Genomic DNA, 17,372 nt, shown 5'->3' with positions numbered 1-17,372 from the left:
TACCTGCCTAGTGAAGGAAGTTCCTTGGGAAGGCAGGAGAAGTAAGGCACGTAAATAGATAAAAATATACATAGTATATAGGGTACCTCTGCTTCCTTTCCTTTCTGGCTCTTAACTTTGCAGTCTGCCTTCTGACCTCAACATTTGACGTTACTAATAATCCCTTAACTGCAGGAGGACTTTCCTCGGTCCTTATCCTCCTTGACCCCTCTGCAATAGCTTTTGACATCGTTGATCGCCTTGTTTCCTTGATAATCTCTTCTTACAAAGTTTTCCTCACATTACTCTTCCCCTTAACTGACCGCTTTGTTGGATTTTTATCCAAGTTGTGTCTGCTAACCATGGGTGTCCTCTCCCCCCACCCCCCACAAGGCAGTAGTCTGGGGCCCTCCTTCCATAGTGTTTTTCTTGGTAATTTTGTTAGTACACGTGGATTTAGTAGTCATACATTATTGACAATTCTTAGTTCTACTCATCCAGCCCTAACCTCCAGACTCACATCTCCAACTGCCGTTGGACATCTTGAACTTTATGTTCTATAGATCTCTTAAACCAAACGTGTACAAAACAACTCGTCGTTCTTAACCTCCAAGCCCTCCTCTTTTTCCTGACTTCGTTATTACTGTGAAGGGTACCACTATCGTCCTATTTAGCCAAGCTCACAATGTAGGTGTCATCCTCAACTCAACAGTCTTTTCCACCACCCCCCATGGACAATGTGTTGCCGAGTCCTTTGGATTCTAATTTCATAATATCTCTTATATTTCTCCTCTCCTCTGACATTGCCACCACCTTGGTACAGACACTTAAGTACCTCGTACCTGGACATTAAATAGCCTACTGGTGGGTCTGCCTGCCGCAAGTTCTTTCTCACTCCATTCCATCTTTCAGTCAGTTGTCAAATGGATCTTCCTAAAGCATAGGTTTAACCATGTCATCACCCTTATTCAATAAACTGCAGTGGTTCTCTGTCAGCTACAAGATCAAATATAAAATCCTGTTTAGCTTCCAAGCCTTCTTAACCTTTCTCCTTCCACACTTTCCAGTCTTGTTATACCATATTCACCTCCTCATACTCTGCAATCCAATGACGTTGGCCTCTTTGCTGATCCTGGCACAAAACACTTAACTCTACGCTGTGAATTTTCACTGGCTGTCTTTCATGCCTGGCATTCTCTTCTGTCACATCTCTGCCACCTGGCTTCTCTGGTTCACTTCAAATCCCAGTTAAGATTCCACCTTCCACAAGAAACCTTTTCTGGTCCCTCTTAATGTTAGTGAGGGCGGCTAGATGGCACCGTGGGTAGTACTCTGGACCTGGAGTTCAAACCTGGCCTCAGACACTTACTAGCTGTGTAACACTGGGCAAGTCACTTACCCCCGTTTGCTTCAGTTTCCCCATCTGTAAAATGAGCTGGCAAATCACTCCAGTATCTTTGTCAAGAAAACCCCAGATGCAGTCACAGAAAGTCAGACATGACTGAAACAACTGAACAACAGCAAATGTTAGTGCCTGCCTTCTGTGGAGTGTCTCCAATTTATCCTATATATATTTTATTTGTAAGTAGTTGTTTGCATGTAGACTGTGAACTCCTTGATAAGGACTTTCTTTTCCTTTTCACCCCTTTCTTTGTATTCTAGTGCTTAGCATGATGCCTGGCAGCACTTAATAAATGCTTGTTAACTTGACTTGAAAATGAATTGTCTGTGTTAGACACATACTTACATTGTCTAGGAATAAACAATACTTGGTGGAAGGCCAAGAAGGTTTTAATTATATCTTACATTTATTCCTCCTGAATAAATGGGTACATCCCCTGAACAGAGTACAGGAGAAGGTACAGATGCCAGTCCTTTTATTGGCACCTAATTCAAATCTCCTTCCTGGCTCTTCATTGGCCAGATGCAACCCCCTGAACTGCCCACATCATGCCTCCTTCAAATAGCTCCGTAAGCATGGGTACAAGTCTCTAACGTTTAACCCCATCAGAAGCCTGGTCTCTGCTCTAAAGCTGGGGGCGGGGGAGAGATACTTTTAACTCTGTGGAAACAAAACTATTTCCACCATTTCTCACAATTTCCCTCTCTTTTCTTTTATTCACATTTTTATTTCCACATCTTTAATACTCCTTTACTCTCTTTCTCATCTGAATTCTTCCCCTTGACCACCATACTTTCAAGTAAATATGGGAAGAGTTGATTGATGCATTGACATCAAAGAGGGCAGTCCCCTTATAAATACAGATACAGAGACCCAAAAGAAAACAGTAATGCAAATGTCCCTCTAAGATTCAAAAGTCTCTTCCCATACAGCTGTCTAGCAGGGAACATCAATGAAGTCCTCTGGTCATTGGTATTTATTCCAGCTATCTTAAGCACAGCATCTTCTTGTTCTTGTCTTCTGGTAGGAACCAGCTTTTTGTCCATGTTCCTACAAAAGTGACCTTAGCACAATTTTTAAGTTACCATTTCTAATCCTTAAACCCTGATCATTTTTACAAATTCAAAATTGGAACCTTGGCCAATTGTCATGATCAGAACTCAATTTCTTATACTTTTCATTAATCTATTATTAATTTCCTCACCAGGAGGATGAGATTTCACTAAGGAATTAATAACAAGATCCGGTACACACATAAATATATTAAATAATCAATTTTTAACATAGTACATATAAAATCATAAACTTTTAGTCATGCCATGTTTCTTTGATGGCATTTACAAAATAAACCACAAGCCATTCTTCTTTTAACATTACGAATTGTAACAAAACTTCAAACAAGCGTGATATTAACCAAATAACAAAATAATATTCTCACAAGCACTTGATGTAATTGTCTCCATACCATTACCAAGAATTAAAGGACCCTAACTTATATAGGAACACTAGTCCCAGTCCTGTAGTAACTTAAGGTGTTCCATAATCAGTTATTTTAATAGAGTTGTTACTGTACTTACAAAACCTTCTGATTATAGAAATTTGCCACTAAGAGATTAAGGACTTAACTTATAGTAACTTCCTGTCAACTCCAGGCAGAAGTTGTGTCAAACTGCAAACTGCATTGAGCCAGGCTTAAAGTCTGACAGGTTTCAATTAAGGAATCAAGTCAATAGAGTCCAGCCTCAGCATATGCGGAACAGTTGCCCTCTCAACCTTCCTGTGACATCATACCCACAGTTCATATTTGCCCCTCACAGGGCTGCTGGCATCATTGATGGATGGCTCAGACAGCCTTCTTTGACATTCACACCTGGAGTTGACACAGAAAAACAATTAACAGTCCCATTAAGTCTTTGAATATCAAGTTCCAATAATCAGTTTATGACTATAATCTCACATTGCTTAAGGAACATCTCTAAAGTGAGCCTTAAATGGCTTGCATATATTTCCACCCTTGTTCATAAAATCTTCCCATTAAGATCGTAAGTTATTGCTAGGCCCCCTTTTTATTTAGATTAACTAATATTTCTTTTTTTCTTCCCCAAAATTGAACAGCAAAAAGGAGAATCCTCTTGAGTTAAAGTATTTATTAAGCACTTATTATGTGTCAGGCTCTGAGCTAACTAAAAGTAAGGGACAGTCCCTACCCTGAAGGAACTTATCTTCATAAAAAAATATGTAGGGGAAACAAATTCCCTCATTGACCATGTCCAAAAGTATATGTCTCATTCTTCATGCTGAATCCTTTATCATGCTTCATTTTTAGTCTTCTAATCATGGTTCATCATTGCATTATCAGAGTTCTTAAGTCTTTCAAATTCATTTGTCATTAATGTTGTCACTATATTATTCTCCTGGTTTTGTTCATTATACTCTATCCATACAGGTATTCCCAGTTTCCATTGAAAATGCCCATTTTACTGTTTCTCTTATGAAGAAATGATATCCCATTACACTTGTATACCATAACTTGTTTAGCTATTTCCCAATAGATGGGAACCCACTTCTAATTTTTTGCTATTATGAAAAGAACTGTCACAGATATTTTTGTACAGAGGACTCCTTTTCCTCTTCCTTTGCTTTTTTTGAGTTTTAGGACAATAGTGATATCACTGGGTTAAAGGGTATGGACTGGTTGGTGACTTTGGAGCTGAAGTTCCAAACTGCTTTCCAAAATAGACCAATTGACAGCTCCACCAAAAGTACATTAGTGTGCCTGTTTTCCTAGTATTTGTCATTTTTCTCTCTTGTTATCTTTTCCAATCTGACAGGTATGAAGTAGAACTTTGAAATTGCTTTAATTTGTATTTTAAATATTTTAGTGTTTATTGTCTGTCTATGAAATGTGGTATTGATGAGTCAGAAGGTATGTACATGTTAGTTGTTTTATGACAATTTAGTCATAATTCCAGATTGCTCTAGAAGGGGTTTTTAAACCTTTTTTGTATCATGAACCCTTTGACAGTCTGGTAGGTAACCTGGGGACCCCTTCTCAGAATAAGGTTTTAAATTCACAAAGTATATAGGATTACAAAGGAAACCAATTATATCATAATACAATCACCAAAGTATTGAATAAAAATAAAAGTTCACAGGTTCTAGGTTAAGAATGAATACCTGCTTTTTAAAAGAATGATTGTTTCAATTCACGCTTCTACCAGCTGTATTATGATTCTGATCTTTCTTCAGCCCTTACAACATTGACAATTTCCACCTCCCATTCTCATTACTATTTTGCTAGGTGTAAGATGAAACCTCAGAGTTGTTTGGATTTTTATTTCTCTTATTAAGAGATTTGGAGCATTTTTATGATCCTTTCGAGAATTGTTTATAACTTTTAAAAACACAATTGGGGTTTAAAGAACCATTCACGAACAACAGTACAGTTTTCAAAGTCCTTTAAATTGAAATATGTATTATTGGTTAAATTATTTATTATACATATGAATTAATTAAAACTTGGATTTAGTTTGGAAAGTGTTGGCTATTGGTCTAGATGAAATGGATTTTAATTTTTTAGAACTAAGTTGTTTAACTCAGTGTAAACGTACAAAGAACAAAGGTGCTTACCTGATTCACTAAGATTATACACTTTCCTATCTATATATTTAACAGTGTACAGATTGCCTGTACTTTATAGAAAGATTGCTCTATAGATGTTTCCATTAAAAGTATCTTCTGTTTTTAGCCCCAAAACTTTCTGCCTTTGTGTTTCATTTAATTCAAATATAGCTTGGTAGATAGGAGCTTAAAAACAATAGCATTTTTTCACTTAAGTTGCCTGGCATTTATTACATCCCTACTACATGTTAGGCATTGTACTAAATTTCAGGGATACAAAAAAAAAGCTAAAACCAGTTTCTGCTCTTAAAGAGCCCATACTCTAATGAGAAAGACAAGATGCAAGCAACTATGTACAAACAAGATATATATGATAAATTGGAGAAAATCTCAGAGGGAAGGCAGTAAGATTAAGAAAGACTAGGAAATAGAAGAGAGAAGGGGGCATATACAAAAGATGATAGGAAGATTTAGATGACAGAACTTGACCAATGTTTGGGTATAGGAGATGAGAGAGTGAGGAGGGAAAAAAAAGACTGCAGAAGACTTGATCCAGAGAAGGTAGGAGGATGAGATGAAGGAGAGCATTCTAGGCATGAGAGACAGCTGGTGAGAATGCTTAGGAGGCAGGAGGTGTGGAATCTTGTTCAAAGAACAGCACAGAGGCCAGTGTCACTAGGTCACAGAGGGAAGAGGGAAGGTGTAAGAAGACAGAAAATGTATGTATGTATGTATGTATGTATGTATGTATATGTATATGTATATGTATATAGAGTGCCCACTGAACTCTCTCAGACTGTAAACTGCAGGAAAGATTCTGATCTGTATTAGTAGGTAGAATTTTCTGTTTGGAGTTTCCTGTACCAGTGAAATCATAGGTACAATATATATGTGTATTTAAATACATAGTTATCCCTTCCACATTGCAGGGGTTAGAGGCACAATGCCACTGCAATCTGGAAAATTTGTGTAAAATTTTTTAGCCTTCCCTTCATACCAGAGAGGAAATCTGAATTTTTTCTTTTTCTTTTCTGGGGTATTTAGGGTACCTTATTGTAAATTTTGGGGTATTCATATTTTAACTTTAAAAAAGAAATTATATATATTTATGGTACTAAAAGATAAAATAGATTGATAGTATACAATGCTATACACATATTTACTCATTTCTAAGTTTCTAAACTTTTTATGTGTCATCTGTTGGCCTTTGTATATAATCTGTGGCTTCTGCAAAACTCCCCAAAAATTTCCTTTTAATTTCTTGTGCTGACTGACCTGCTATATATCAAAACCGTTATGGGGGAAAGTCACAGTGTGGAAGGGATAACTGTATGTTTATATGTATACTTTATGTGTACATAAAATTATAAGTATACTTTTATGTTTCCATGTTGTCTTCCCCTATAGAATGTAAGCTCTTTGAGGGCAGGGACTTTTTAAAACTGATTTTTAAAAATTCTAATTTTTTTCTCTTCGCCCCCCCCCAATTAAAACTGTTCCCTTGAAACAAATGCATACTCAGGAAAAAAAAATCTGATATCGGCCATGTCCAGAAATATCTCTCTCATTCTACATATTTAGCTCATCATTTCTTTGTTAGGAGGTGGGTAGCATTCTTTGGTGGGATACCATCCTTTGGTATCATGGTTGATCAGAGTTCTTTAGTCTTTCAAAATAATTGGTTTTTATAATGGTATCGGGAAGGAATTTTAAATTTTTTTTATCTCTAGCACCTAGCATATAGGAGGAACTTAAATGTTTGTTGATTGATGACTTCTCTAAACATCAGCCTTCTTTCTGTTCCTACTTCCACTCTGCTAGTTCAAGGCCTTTTCACTTCCCTTTGTGATCATTGTGATGTCCTGAAGTTATCTTCATGATCCCAGTCCATTCTTCATACCAATGCCAACCACTCCTTCCAACTGGCCAGTGTGGAGCAGTGGAGAGAGTTCAAGCTGCAGGAAAATCTAGTTTCAAATTCCACTTCTGACATTTACTAGATAACGTGACCATAGGCCAGTCATTTAACTTCTTCAGACCTCAGTTTCTTCATCTTGTAAAGTGATGACAATAACTAATAGTGTTTACCTCATTGGGCTATGGGGAGGCTCAGATGAGTTTGCAAAGAGTTTCTTTACACATCATAACCAGTAGGATGTTAGTAGAGGCATTATAGTATTAATTAAATTCCACTTTTAACAAACTCTGAACAATTAATAATTTTTATCTTATATTTAAGCTTTATGGAAGCATAAAGGAATGCATTCATTTTCTTGTTATTGCTGCCACAATGCAATGTTAGGTATATTTAGAAATGATAAAATCCTCCCTGTGGGAGTCAGTAGTACAAAAAAGGATATTTTATAAGTTTCAAGACAGTCCTACATCTGACTATTATTACTCCCTTTAAATACAGATTATCTAAATAAAGTACCATAATATCTTTACTACCTTGACCTATAAGATTTTAGGAACAAATTTTTTTTTTCTGTTTTCTAACTGGCATAGCTATAAAAGTACTAGACTAATACTCAGAAAGCTCTGCCAATGGCATCACCACTTAGTAGTCTATAACCTTGGAAAAGTCATATGACTTTTCTAAGCCTCGGTTTCCTTTTCATTAAATGAGGGGATTGGACTTAAGTAATCCCTAAGACCTCTTCCAGCTTCAACTTTCTATGATTCAAAACTGTATTTGAACATAGAATTAATTAAATTAAATTATATCCACACACATACATGTACACACTCCTAAAAGGGGGGGAGGGGGCATGCATATATATATATATATATATATATATATATATATATATATATATATATATATATATATATATATATATATGATTTGTATTGGGAATGCTGAGGGGAGAAGGTGATCATGTAAGCAGAGTTTATGTAATACCGGGCTTCCTGGCCATTGGCCTTGGGTTTGTAAGAGCTATATAAATAGGATTGTGGTTCATTCAGAGTAGAAATAGACAAAGCAACCCACAAATCACTTCACAGTATATTTTCATATATAAGGGTGGTGATAGCTGAGAAAATAATTTACTGTGGCTTTGGAAAGTTTACTGTCTTTCAAGATATCACATTTTCTGAAAACAGTTTCTATTATAGGTTCTGGAGATGAAGCAGAAATAATATATGGCTATCTGTACTTCATATTATTCAGTAATCCTCCTAGGGAAAGTTTGGTCAGTGAAATTTATTATTACATTAAGATGTACTATTTATCAAGTTATGAAATAAATCTAAACTGGAACAAATTGAATAGAATCAACCTATGAAAGAGTTAAAGTTTTACTAGTCTTCGTATTTTCAAAAATTAATTTATCTGCTGTGTTTTTCTCATGATTCTATTTAGACTTAGTCTTATGGAAATTATTTTGAAGATACCTTTTTTTCCTTAATGTTTTAATAGATGATAGTATCTCTGCTACAAGTACTTCTGATGTCCAGGATCGTCTCTCTGCTCTTGAGTTACGAGTTCAGCAACAAGAAGATGAAATCACAGTTCTGAAGGCAGCTTTGGCTGATGTGTTAAGGCGTCTTACAATCTCTGAAGATAATGTGGTATCTGTGAAAAAAACAGCCTCCAATAAAGGTAATTAAGTAGTAGGAATATTTCATTTTTTAGTGTATTCTAATTTTCTTTGAAATGGGTTATTATATTTTAATGCTGTTTCTATTATTAGAATTGTACATGTAAAATATATTCCTTCTTAGGTCAGTTATCAATAAAAGTTAATTTTGAGGTTTGTTATTGTTGTTTGGGTTGTTTTAATCTTAAACTTATTCTAGGTTTTATATAGTGAAAGTTAGATAAATACACTGAAGCTTATTGCCAATTCAAAATTTGTGATGCTAGGTGGTGAGTCAGTTTATGACAAAGATTTTAAAAACAATCTAGTCTGACAAAATTAGTGGTAGAAGAAGCATATATTCCAAGTCCTTTCAAAGCCTGTTGTATACCATCCGCAGATGGTCTAAGACATCATCCCAGGCATGTCTGACTAGGAAAAGAGGTTATTTTGACCTTATCAACAATGAGAGAAATGGGCAAATAGCTATTACAGGGTTATAGATGGAAAGCATTTCAGGTCATCTGTTCCAGCTTACTCATTTTACAAGATGAGAAAACCAAAGTCCAGAGAGGTTCAATGATGTGCCCAGCATCACAAAAATAATAAGTAGGAGAACTGGAATTTGAGCCTGAGTCCTAGATTCAAAATTCAGCTCTTTTCCTACCATGACAGGCTACTTTTCTTCCTTATTTTCTACTATTCTGTTAATAAAAGTGGACTTTCTAGTTAAGGTAACACAATGAGACATTTGAAGGGAGCCAGCTTATATCAAAATTAGGAAGGAAAAAAAATTTTCCTAAACACACACAAAGAAAAGTGGCCATTTTTTTCCATGGAAGAAGTTTTTCCAGCCTGGGCCAGTTTACTCCTTCTTAGGTGGCCCTCTGCTTCTTGGGACTCACCATATTTATGCTGGACTTAATGTGGGCACCTGAATGGCTTTAGTCCTACTAAAACTTAAAATTCCTGAACTCAAGTTACCCACCAGCCTTAGCCCCTGCCAGTAGCAGGTACTATGGACATGCACCACCATTCCCTGCTATATTTGAATAAGTTAAACAAGAATCAACATTTAAGAAAATCACAAAAGCAAGTAAGAACTTAAAAGAAGTACAAAATCAGAGAAAACAGAGCTGAAAGAATGTGTATATCAGTTACTATAATTAGCATTTACTTAGCACTTTAAAGTGGACAAAGCACTTGACAAATATTATCTCATCTTATTCTCACAACAGCCCTAGAAGGTAGGTGCTGTTATCTTCATTTTATAGATAAGGAAACTGAAGCAGACCGAGGTTAGGACATACACCCAGGGTCACACAGCTAGTAAGTATTTGAGGCCCATTTTGAACTCAGATCTTTCTAATTTCAGGTTCAGTACTCTATCCTCTATTCTACCTAGCTTTGTTGTTGTTATTCAGTCATTCATTCACGTCTGACTTTTCATGACCCCGTGGACCAACTGTTCGTGAGGTTTTCTTGGCAAAGATACTGGAGTGGTTTGCCATTTCCTTCTCTAGTTCATTTTGCAGATGACAAATTGAGGCAGACAGGGTTAAGTAACTTGCCTAGTGTCACATAGCTAGTAAGTGTCTGAAGTTAGATTTGAACTCTGGTCTTTCTGACTCCAGACCCAGTGTTCTATCCATTGTGCCACCTCACTGCTTCTCCACCTAGCTACCAAATGGAAAAATAACAATACGTTTCTGTTACATCCACAATTAAGGTTAAAAAAGGAAACAAGAACAATGTGGGACTATTATATTAAAGTCAACATACTCATCTTTGGCATGAGGTTAACAATCAGTGATAACATAAATTACAAACACAAGTACAGTCATTTCCTGTCATTTACTTTGCTTTGATTTCTATTTCATTTTTGTTTTCTATTTTCTCACGTTTTTATTCATATATTTGAGTATTTATGCTTGCCAGTCAAAGCCAAAATAAAATCTACACATAGATTTTTAAAGCAAGTAAAATCATAGAACTCAAACCAGGAATTTTAAATGCTTTCACAAAAAGAATCTGGAGGAAACAAAGAAAATAACAAATATAGAGAATATAGTAGAATAAGTAATAAAGTCAATAAAATCAAACTGTGGTTGAATTGCTACAGTAGAAAAGAGAATTGCATATATCATACTACAGCTGGAAATATAAAAATCACTGGATTAACCAAGGAATTGATAGACACGAATGTGTAAGCAGTAGGCATTGAGGAACATCAAGGAAATCTCAGAATTGATGACGTTTTAGAAAATATTTTTAAAGAAAGAATATGAACACTGTATTTCAGAATTGAAGAAAACTTTTACCAAAATGAGTGGCGTTAGACAAATAGAAATCCACATAACTCTAATAAGGAAAAATCTGATTCAATAATTTTAGACACAGCATAAATTCCAGTATTATCAATAACAAGCAAAAATTTTTTGAAAATCATCAAGTTACAGTAATTGGGATCATGGCAACTTTCTCACAGAAGACAAGGGATGATCAGGGAGATAACAACATTGCATATGAAATAGAGGCCTATGGGTGGGCCACGAACTCAGAGTTATCTACCCAGAAAAACTCAGTGTGCTGTACAAGGTAAGAGATGGACATTTGAAAGTCATTTAGACTTTGAAAAGTTTCTGAAGATTCAGTATACTTTGAAGTAGACTTTGAAAAATACTCAGACTAAACCTAGAATAAGAATCCAAAATAATTCACACTGCCTTGTTAAAGATAAGCCAGTTCCTAATAATATGTGAAAACTCTTAATTTATTGTGTGGTTAAATCAATTAATGTTTTGGAAAAGTGCTTCGGAGGAAATGAGGAGTAAAAAGAACTAGAGAGAATGGACTGATAGTTATCCCAAAGCAAAACTCCTAACTTCGATAAAAGCAAAATCCATCTCTATCCAGATGACTCTCAGACTCTCTTTATCACCTCTTTCCTGCACTGTTCTAATTGCCTTCCAACTAGTCTCCCTGGTCTCTTCTTCCTTTCAACTCATTTCTTGCATGGTTGTAAAATAATCATCTGTTAAGGTATAGGCCTGACCATGTCACTCCTAAACCTACACTGGCTGCCTATTGCTACTGTAGTAAAATACTAACTCCTCAGACAGACAAATTTAAGGACCTCCACCAGTTGGCTGCCACCTACCTTTCCAGACTTATTTCACACTGTTCTTCATGAATTCTGTTATAGGAAAACTGGATTACTACCTATTCACTGAAATCAGTGTTCCCTTTCCTGCTTTCACGTATTTGTAAAAGGCATCTCTCAAGCTTGCAATGTAGTGCCTCCTCATTTTCATCTGATATCTAGTTGATGTGGTGGCTAAAGCACTGGGCCCAAAGTCAGGAAGACCTGAGTTCAAATTTATCCTCCAACACTTACAATCTGTGACCCTGAGCAAGTCACTTGACCTCTGTCTGCCTCAGTTTCCTCAACTATAAAATAGGGAAAGTAATAGCACCTACCTCCCAGAGTTGTTTATGTTTTCATTTCTAATATTGTAAATGTTGATAGACATTACCAAAGGTATGCTGGCTCTAGCCTGAACTGACTTGCAAAAACCAATTGTCATTTTTCAGTGTGAGCATTTACACTTTAGAAATTGGTATAAAACCACCATCTTCACCACCTTAGAAATGCTACAGATGAGGATTTGATTTCTTGTTCTGTTGATTGTCTAGACTTAAGAAAGTGATAGAGAAAGTGGTAATGGTGTAGATTAGACATAAAAGCGTATGTACTTTTTTTTTCCCCAGAGAGCCAGTTGTTAAACATTTACTAGCACACCATTGGATATAATCCACATAAACAAAAGTTCTTTGGGATCTTCAATGATTTTTAAGAATATAAAGGGGTCTCAAGCTATAAGAAGGTCCCCAGCACATAAGCTGGACTCTCTGTGGCAGGTTGAGGAGAGAATATAGACAGAAGTCACAGTATGGAAAGGCACAGCTAAATTGCTGCCTGCATCATCACAGGGAGTATTCCAAATGAAATCACAGATCCATCAAAGTATGTAATAGGGATATTTTCCTTTGGCAGAAAAAATGTACCCCTCTAAAATATCTTTCCTGAATTGATATTGGAATTTGAAAAGTAATTCTTGTAATCATGTACAGAATTCCATTAATGTTATCATTGGCAACCCTAGACTCTATTATCATGGAACTTGTCTATATATAGACCACTATAGAAAGTGACAAGAAAAAATGTTTAATGACTGTCAGCTCTTGGCATTTGTTTGTAAGTTTAAAAATAGACTATGTATTGGGAATGACTTTAGACAATGTATTTGTGTTATGAATATTTGGAATAAGCATTGTAAGCATAATACTACCTAATATATTTTAAGTTTTAATTGTGGAATTTCACAAAACCCTTTAAAATCAAGGAATTATTTGTAGAATTTTTTGGTCCAACTAAGAAAAAGAAGTAAAAGCATCTTTTACTGTATTTTAATCTAATGTGAACTTTTAAATCCAGGTAAATTGTAATTTGTATTGTTCTGTATCCCCTCTTGTGGGCTATTTACCCATTTCAATAATCATGCAAAACAGTGGCGTCAAACTCATAGAAACAAATGTCTGCAGGCCTTATATTCACTTAGAAAATCACAAATTCACATTATCTATGTTTTAATGTATATTTGGTTAAACATTTGCTAATTATAATCTGATTCTGGCACACTTGGGAGCTTGCAGGGAGGAGGAAGTCTGGTATTTCTGATGTAAAAGATTTAAAATAAAAATATGCCAAAAAAGTTTTTTATGCTCTTTTCTTTATAGTTATAGTGTCCTTATTTGTAAATTTCAGTAAATTTAGAACTTTTAAAATAGCCCTTTATAATTTTGGGGTTAAGGTACAAGCCAACTGTTATGTCAAGCTTTTACTAGGCAGTTATTGTGTGCAACATAATTTGACCTTAGATCTCTCTAAATGCATGTGATTGGCTATGTAATATTGGGATTGTAAGGTTCTGTCATTAGCGTCATTCTATTGATGAAAAAAAATCGGAAACAATCTTAAATAATTACTTTTCTATGTTATATGCTATGTCTTTCAGTGTGCTGGCAACTTAAAAGCTAGGAGGCACAATGAATAGAGAGTGCTGGGCCTGGAGTCAGGAAAACCTGAGTTCAAACCCAGCCTCAGACATTTTCTAGCTGTCTGATCCTAAGCAAGTCACTTGGTTTCCTCATCTGTAAAATGGAGATGATAATAATAGCACCTACATCCTAGGTTTGCTGTGAGGATCAGATGGGGTAATTATTGTAACAAGCTTAGCATGGTGCCTGGCACCTAGTAAGTGCTATATACATGTTAGCTATTATTATTTTTATTAGTTGGGTTATAAGTTTCTCCTAAGTACAGCATGTTAGGCTACTTGACTGGGTAGTTGGTTTCTCTAGTAATTTTTAAATTGTTAGCCATGTAATTTTAAAAAATTATCTTCTCCAATAAAAAACGTTTCCTTTTTGACAGTAGTGAAACATTAGTACCATATGCTCAAACTACTAGTTGAAATTTTAGTTCTGCCAAATAAAATTACCTGTATTGTAGAGAAAGGGGAAAGGGCTAAAGCACTTTTGGCTTTTGTTGACTGCCAGTAAGACAGATTGTATCACAGCTGGTGCCTGGAAAACCCATTAGGACCCCTTGGGGGGGGTGACCAAATGAATGTAATTTGAGAATCTTGTCCAAAGGCAGTGTGTGTGAAGACAAACTGCTGGTATACAATTTTATAAACTTAGATGAACCATACTATTCTCCTGAAGATGGAAGTCAAGCACTTGAACCAGGAAATAGTTAGCAAGCCAAAGATAGGAAGCATTACAAAGGGCACTTGAGAAATGACAGCACACACTATAGTTAACCAGAGGTAAAAATTGAGATTTAACATGTTTCTCAGTGATTAAATAAATATAAGATTACTGAGCACATGGAGATACGAATAGTAGTGCTTGGCTCTTAGCACAACTACCATTTAGTGAAAGTTTTTTTTTAAGGGTGGAGGACATTTGGGCATGTTTGAAGGCATAAGGAAGGAACTAGTTGATTGGGTAAAGATTAGGGATGGAAGGTGTTGATTGAGGAAGCAGTATGTTAGAGAAGATTAGAGGGTATGGGATCAAGGGAACACATAGAGGAACTAGCCTTAACAGGAAGAAAGGCTACTTCATTATCAGAGACTGTGGGAAAGGAGGAAAGAGTAGGAGATGATGTCAAAAGGTTTTGACATGAAGAGAAACAGAAGCTTAGAGTGAATGGAGTATGTTTCTGTAATATGTAATTTAATTCTAGTTTTTAAAAGCTGAGAGAAATGAATTAAATATAGTGACGAGATCATTCCAGGCAAAAGGCATGATATGGTATAAATACAAAGATAAGAATTTGCTGGTACAAGATTAGTGGGCCTGAAGGAGAGGGTGAGTGTGGTGAGCTAGGGAAGTACAGAACCTCTAATGCCATGATGACAGGTTTAGACGTGCTACAATAGAAAATGAGAGCCTAGAAATATTCTTGAGTAAACTATCTAATAGGATGAAATACCACTCAAGGAATGCTTCTTTACTTCAGATTATCAGAGACAGCTATGTGTTACTAAATTCCCATCCCCTTAAAAAGGAGAAGTAGTAAGAAAAAAGGTTTCATTGCAGAGAATGAAAGGAATAGGAGAAGAATGATAGAACAAAGGAGGAAATTTAGAAGGAAGTTGGATTCTCAGAGGAGGAAGCAGCTACTTTTCCTCCAAGGAATGATAAAGTAGATCCACAGATGTTCTCTAGTGAAATATCACATAGTAAAAATCAGTGAAAGAAGGGAAGAGAAGAGTATTAGTGTTTGGTGACTCCTTCTTAAGAGGTACTGAGGCAACTGGTTCTTAACCTGATGATACAGAGATTTGTTGTCTTCTGTGTGTGTGTGTGTGTGTGTGTGTACACATACATTGTCCCTGATAATCTGAAGTATAGATACATTTCTTGAGTGGTTTTCATCATATTAGATAAATGGAGAAATAGGTAGATATGCCTTCCAGGGGTGAGGGGGAGGATAATGTGTATATGTATACATATAAGGGTTCGAGAACCTCCCAATATTAGGTACACCTGATGACTACTGCCCAGTTTTGGCAATTCACCTAGATACAAATTATATTGCCAGAGGGAGCCTAGAAAGCATTGCCAAAGGTTAGAAGACTCAGGTGAAAAATTGAGGCTCATAAGGACATAGTTGATGATTCCTCACTACTTATCATTTCAGAAGAGAAAAACCAACTTGGGAACTAAAAGAACTGGGAAAAGATTGAGTTAGTCTAAAAATAGTGTTTGGACTTAAGAGGCCTCAGCATAAAATATAGGAGTAAAAGGTTCCTGTTCAGGGATATATTATACCTAACAAAGCCTGGTAAAAATATATGTGCCTGCCCTCTTGGTATCTAATGAAAGAGTCATTAAACTAGAATAGAAATGGAATATGGGGGAAGAGGTAGAGAAAAAAATGCCTAGGTATATCCACCAAGAATAAAATACCAATAGAATAAAAAACCCAATAGAATAAAACACCAAAAGAATAAAAAATTGCTTCAGTGTAAGAAGACTGGTATTCAGATCACCTAAGTATTCATGAAGTTCAAGATCCAAACAGAGGAGACAATAGTAAAGCCTCTAGCCCCATATGACTATGCACAAATGCATGCTGTATGGGCAACCAAGAAGATGAACTAGATGTCCAGCAGCAAATTTGACCTCCTAGGTATGCACTAGATTTGGGGTGAGACCAATCAATGACTGATCTGTGGACCTATATGGACTACAGAATGAGAAGAATAGGAGTAAAATTTGCTATCCTTTTGTATATAAAGAAGATTATAGTCGCATGAGAATATCCAGGAATTAGGAGGAAAGCATGGTGTAGAAAATTTAGATGAAGAGTAATGGAGGGAAGAAACAAAAGTTGCTTTTGTCATCAATATAGCAGATGTTAATTTCTTATTTTGCTTTAATGATGGTTTCGTCCTTCAAAAGCTAGAGTAATCAACAACGAGAAGTGGTTTCAGTGAGATTCACTGGTTGATAGAGTAGAAATGATGAAGATTGGAGAGATGAAAATTCCCTCCTCCATTTTGTGATAGAGAACAGAAAAGGTGGGGATAGCGAGACATATTCTAGATTTGGAGAAGGCAGGTTTCAACAGGAGGTTAAAGCAGGCTATCATGGACTAAGATTCGTTAGAAGAAGTGGTGAAACAACTGTAATGCCAGTACTCTTGTTTCAGATTTGATGTTGGGATAATAGGAGGCGCTCACAAGTCACTGAACAGTTAACAAAAGGAGGTTTGATTCACCCTAATACAGAAATGCAATGATGGTACAGTGGCATTTAGCTTTTTTAGTTGCAGTCCTCCTTTTCTCCATATGGAAAAACCTCTGGTCATCAGAGGAGGATATGTTTACTCGTGGCATTTTCAGAAATCCACCAAGACTGAGGGTCCCCAGCTGCCCTTGCCAGGGCTCCTTATGCCCCTGGATGACCAGGAAGCTACATATACAAAATCTGGGGACCTGCTCCAGGGAGATCTTCGAGTCTTTTTAGGGAAAACATCCCTAGGATTATGGAAGGGGAGCCTGGGCCTCTCTGTGTTGTGAGTAGGGGGAAAGAAGCTGCATTAGGGAAATTTTGGTAAATGTTAGTCCTGTCACAAGAAGTGAGCCCAGGAAGAGATGCCAAGTTGTTAATTATAAAATTTCAGACAAAAATAATTCTGATGAGGA

The 17,372-nt window shown here is 36.1% G+C and overlaps 1 protein-coding gene across 5 annotated transcripts in view; it reads left to right on the top strand.

Moving 5' to 3' along the window:
* The window catches only part of EML4 (EMAP like 4), a 174,087-nt gene that overhangs the window by 79,211 nt on the left and 77,504 nt on the right, over nucleotides 1-17,372 (top strand). For all 5 annotated transcript variants that reach the window (XM_036749103.1, XM_036749102.1, XM_036749100.1 and 2 more), the window contains exon 2: nucleotides 8,427-8,609. In XM_036749103.1, the coding sequence (XP_036604998.1) occupies nucleotides 8,427-8,609 (183 nt within the window). The remainder of the gene's footprint in view (nucleotides 1-8,426; nucleotides 8,610-17,372) is intronic.

The sequence above is a fragment of the Trichosurus vulpecula genome, chromosome 3 (assembly GCF_011100635.1).
Source record: "Trichosurus vulpecula isolate mTriVul1 chromosome 3, mTriVul1.pri, whole genome shotgun sequence".
NCBI classification, from domain to species: domain Eukaryota; kingdom Metazoa; phylum Chordata; class Mammalia; order Diprotodontia; family Phalangeridae; genus Trichosurus; species Trichosurus vulpecula.
The sequence above is the reverse complement of the archived record's forward strand: the minus strand, read 5'-3'. Positions and strand labels throughout refer to the sequence as shown.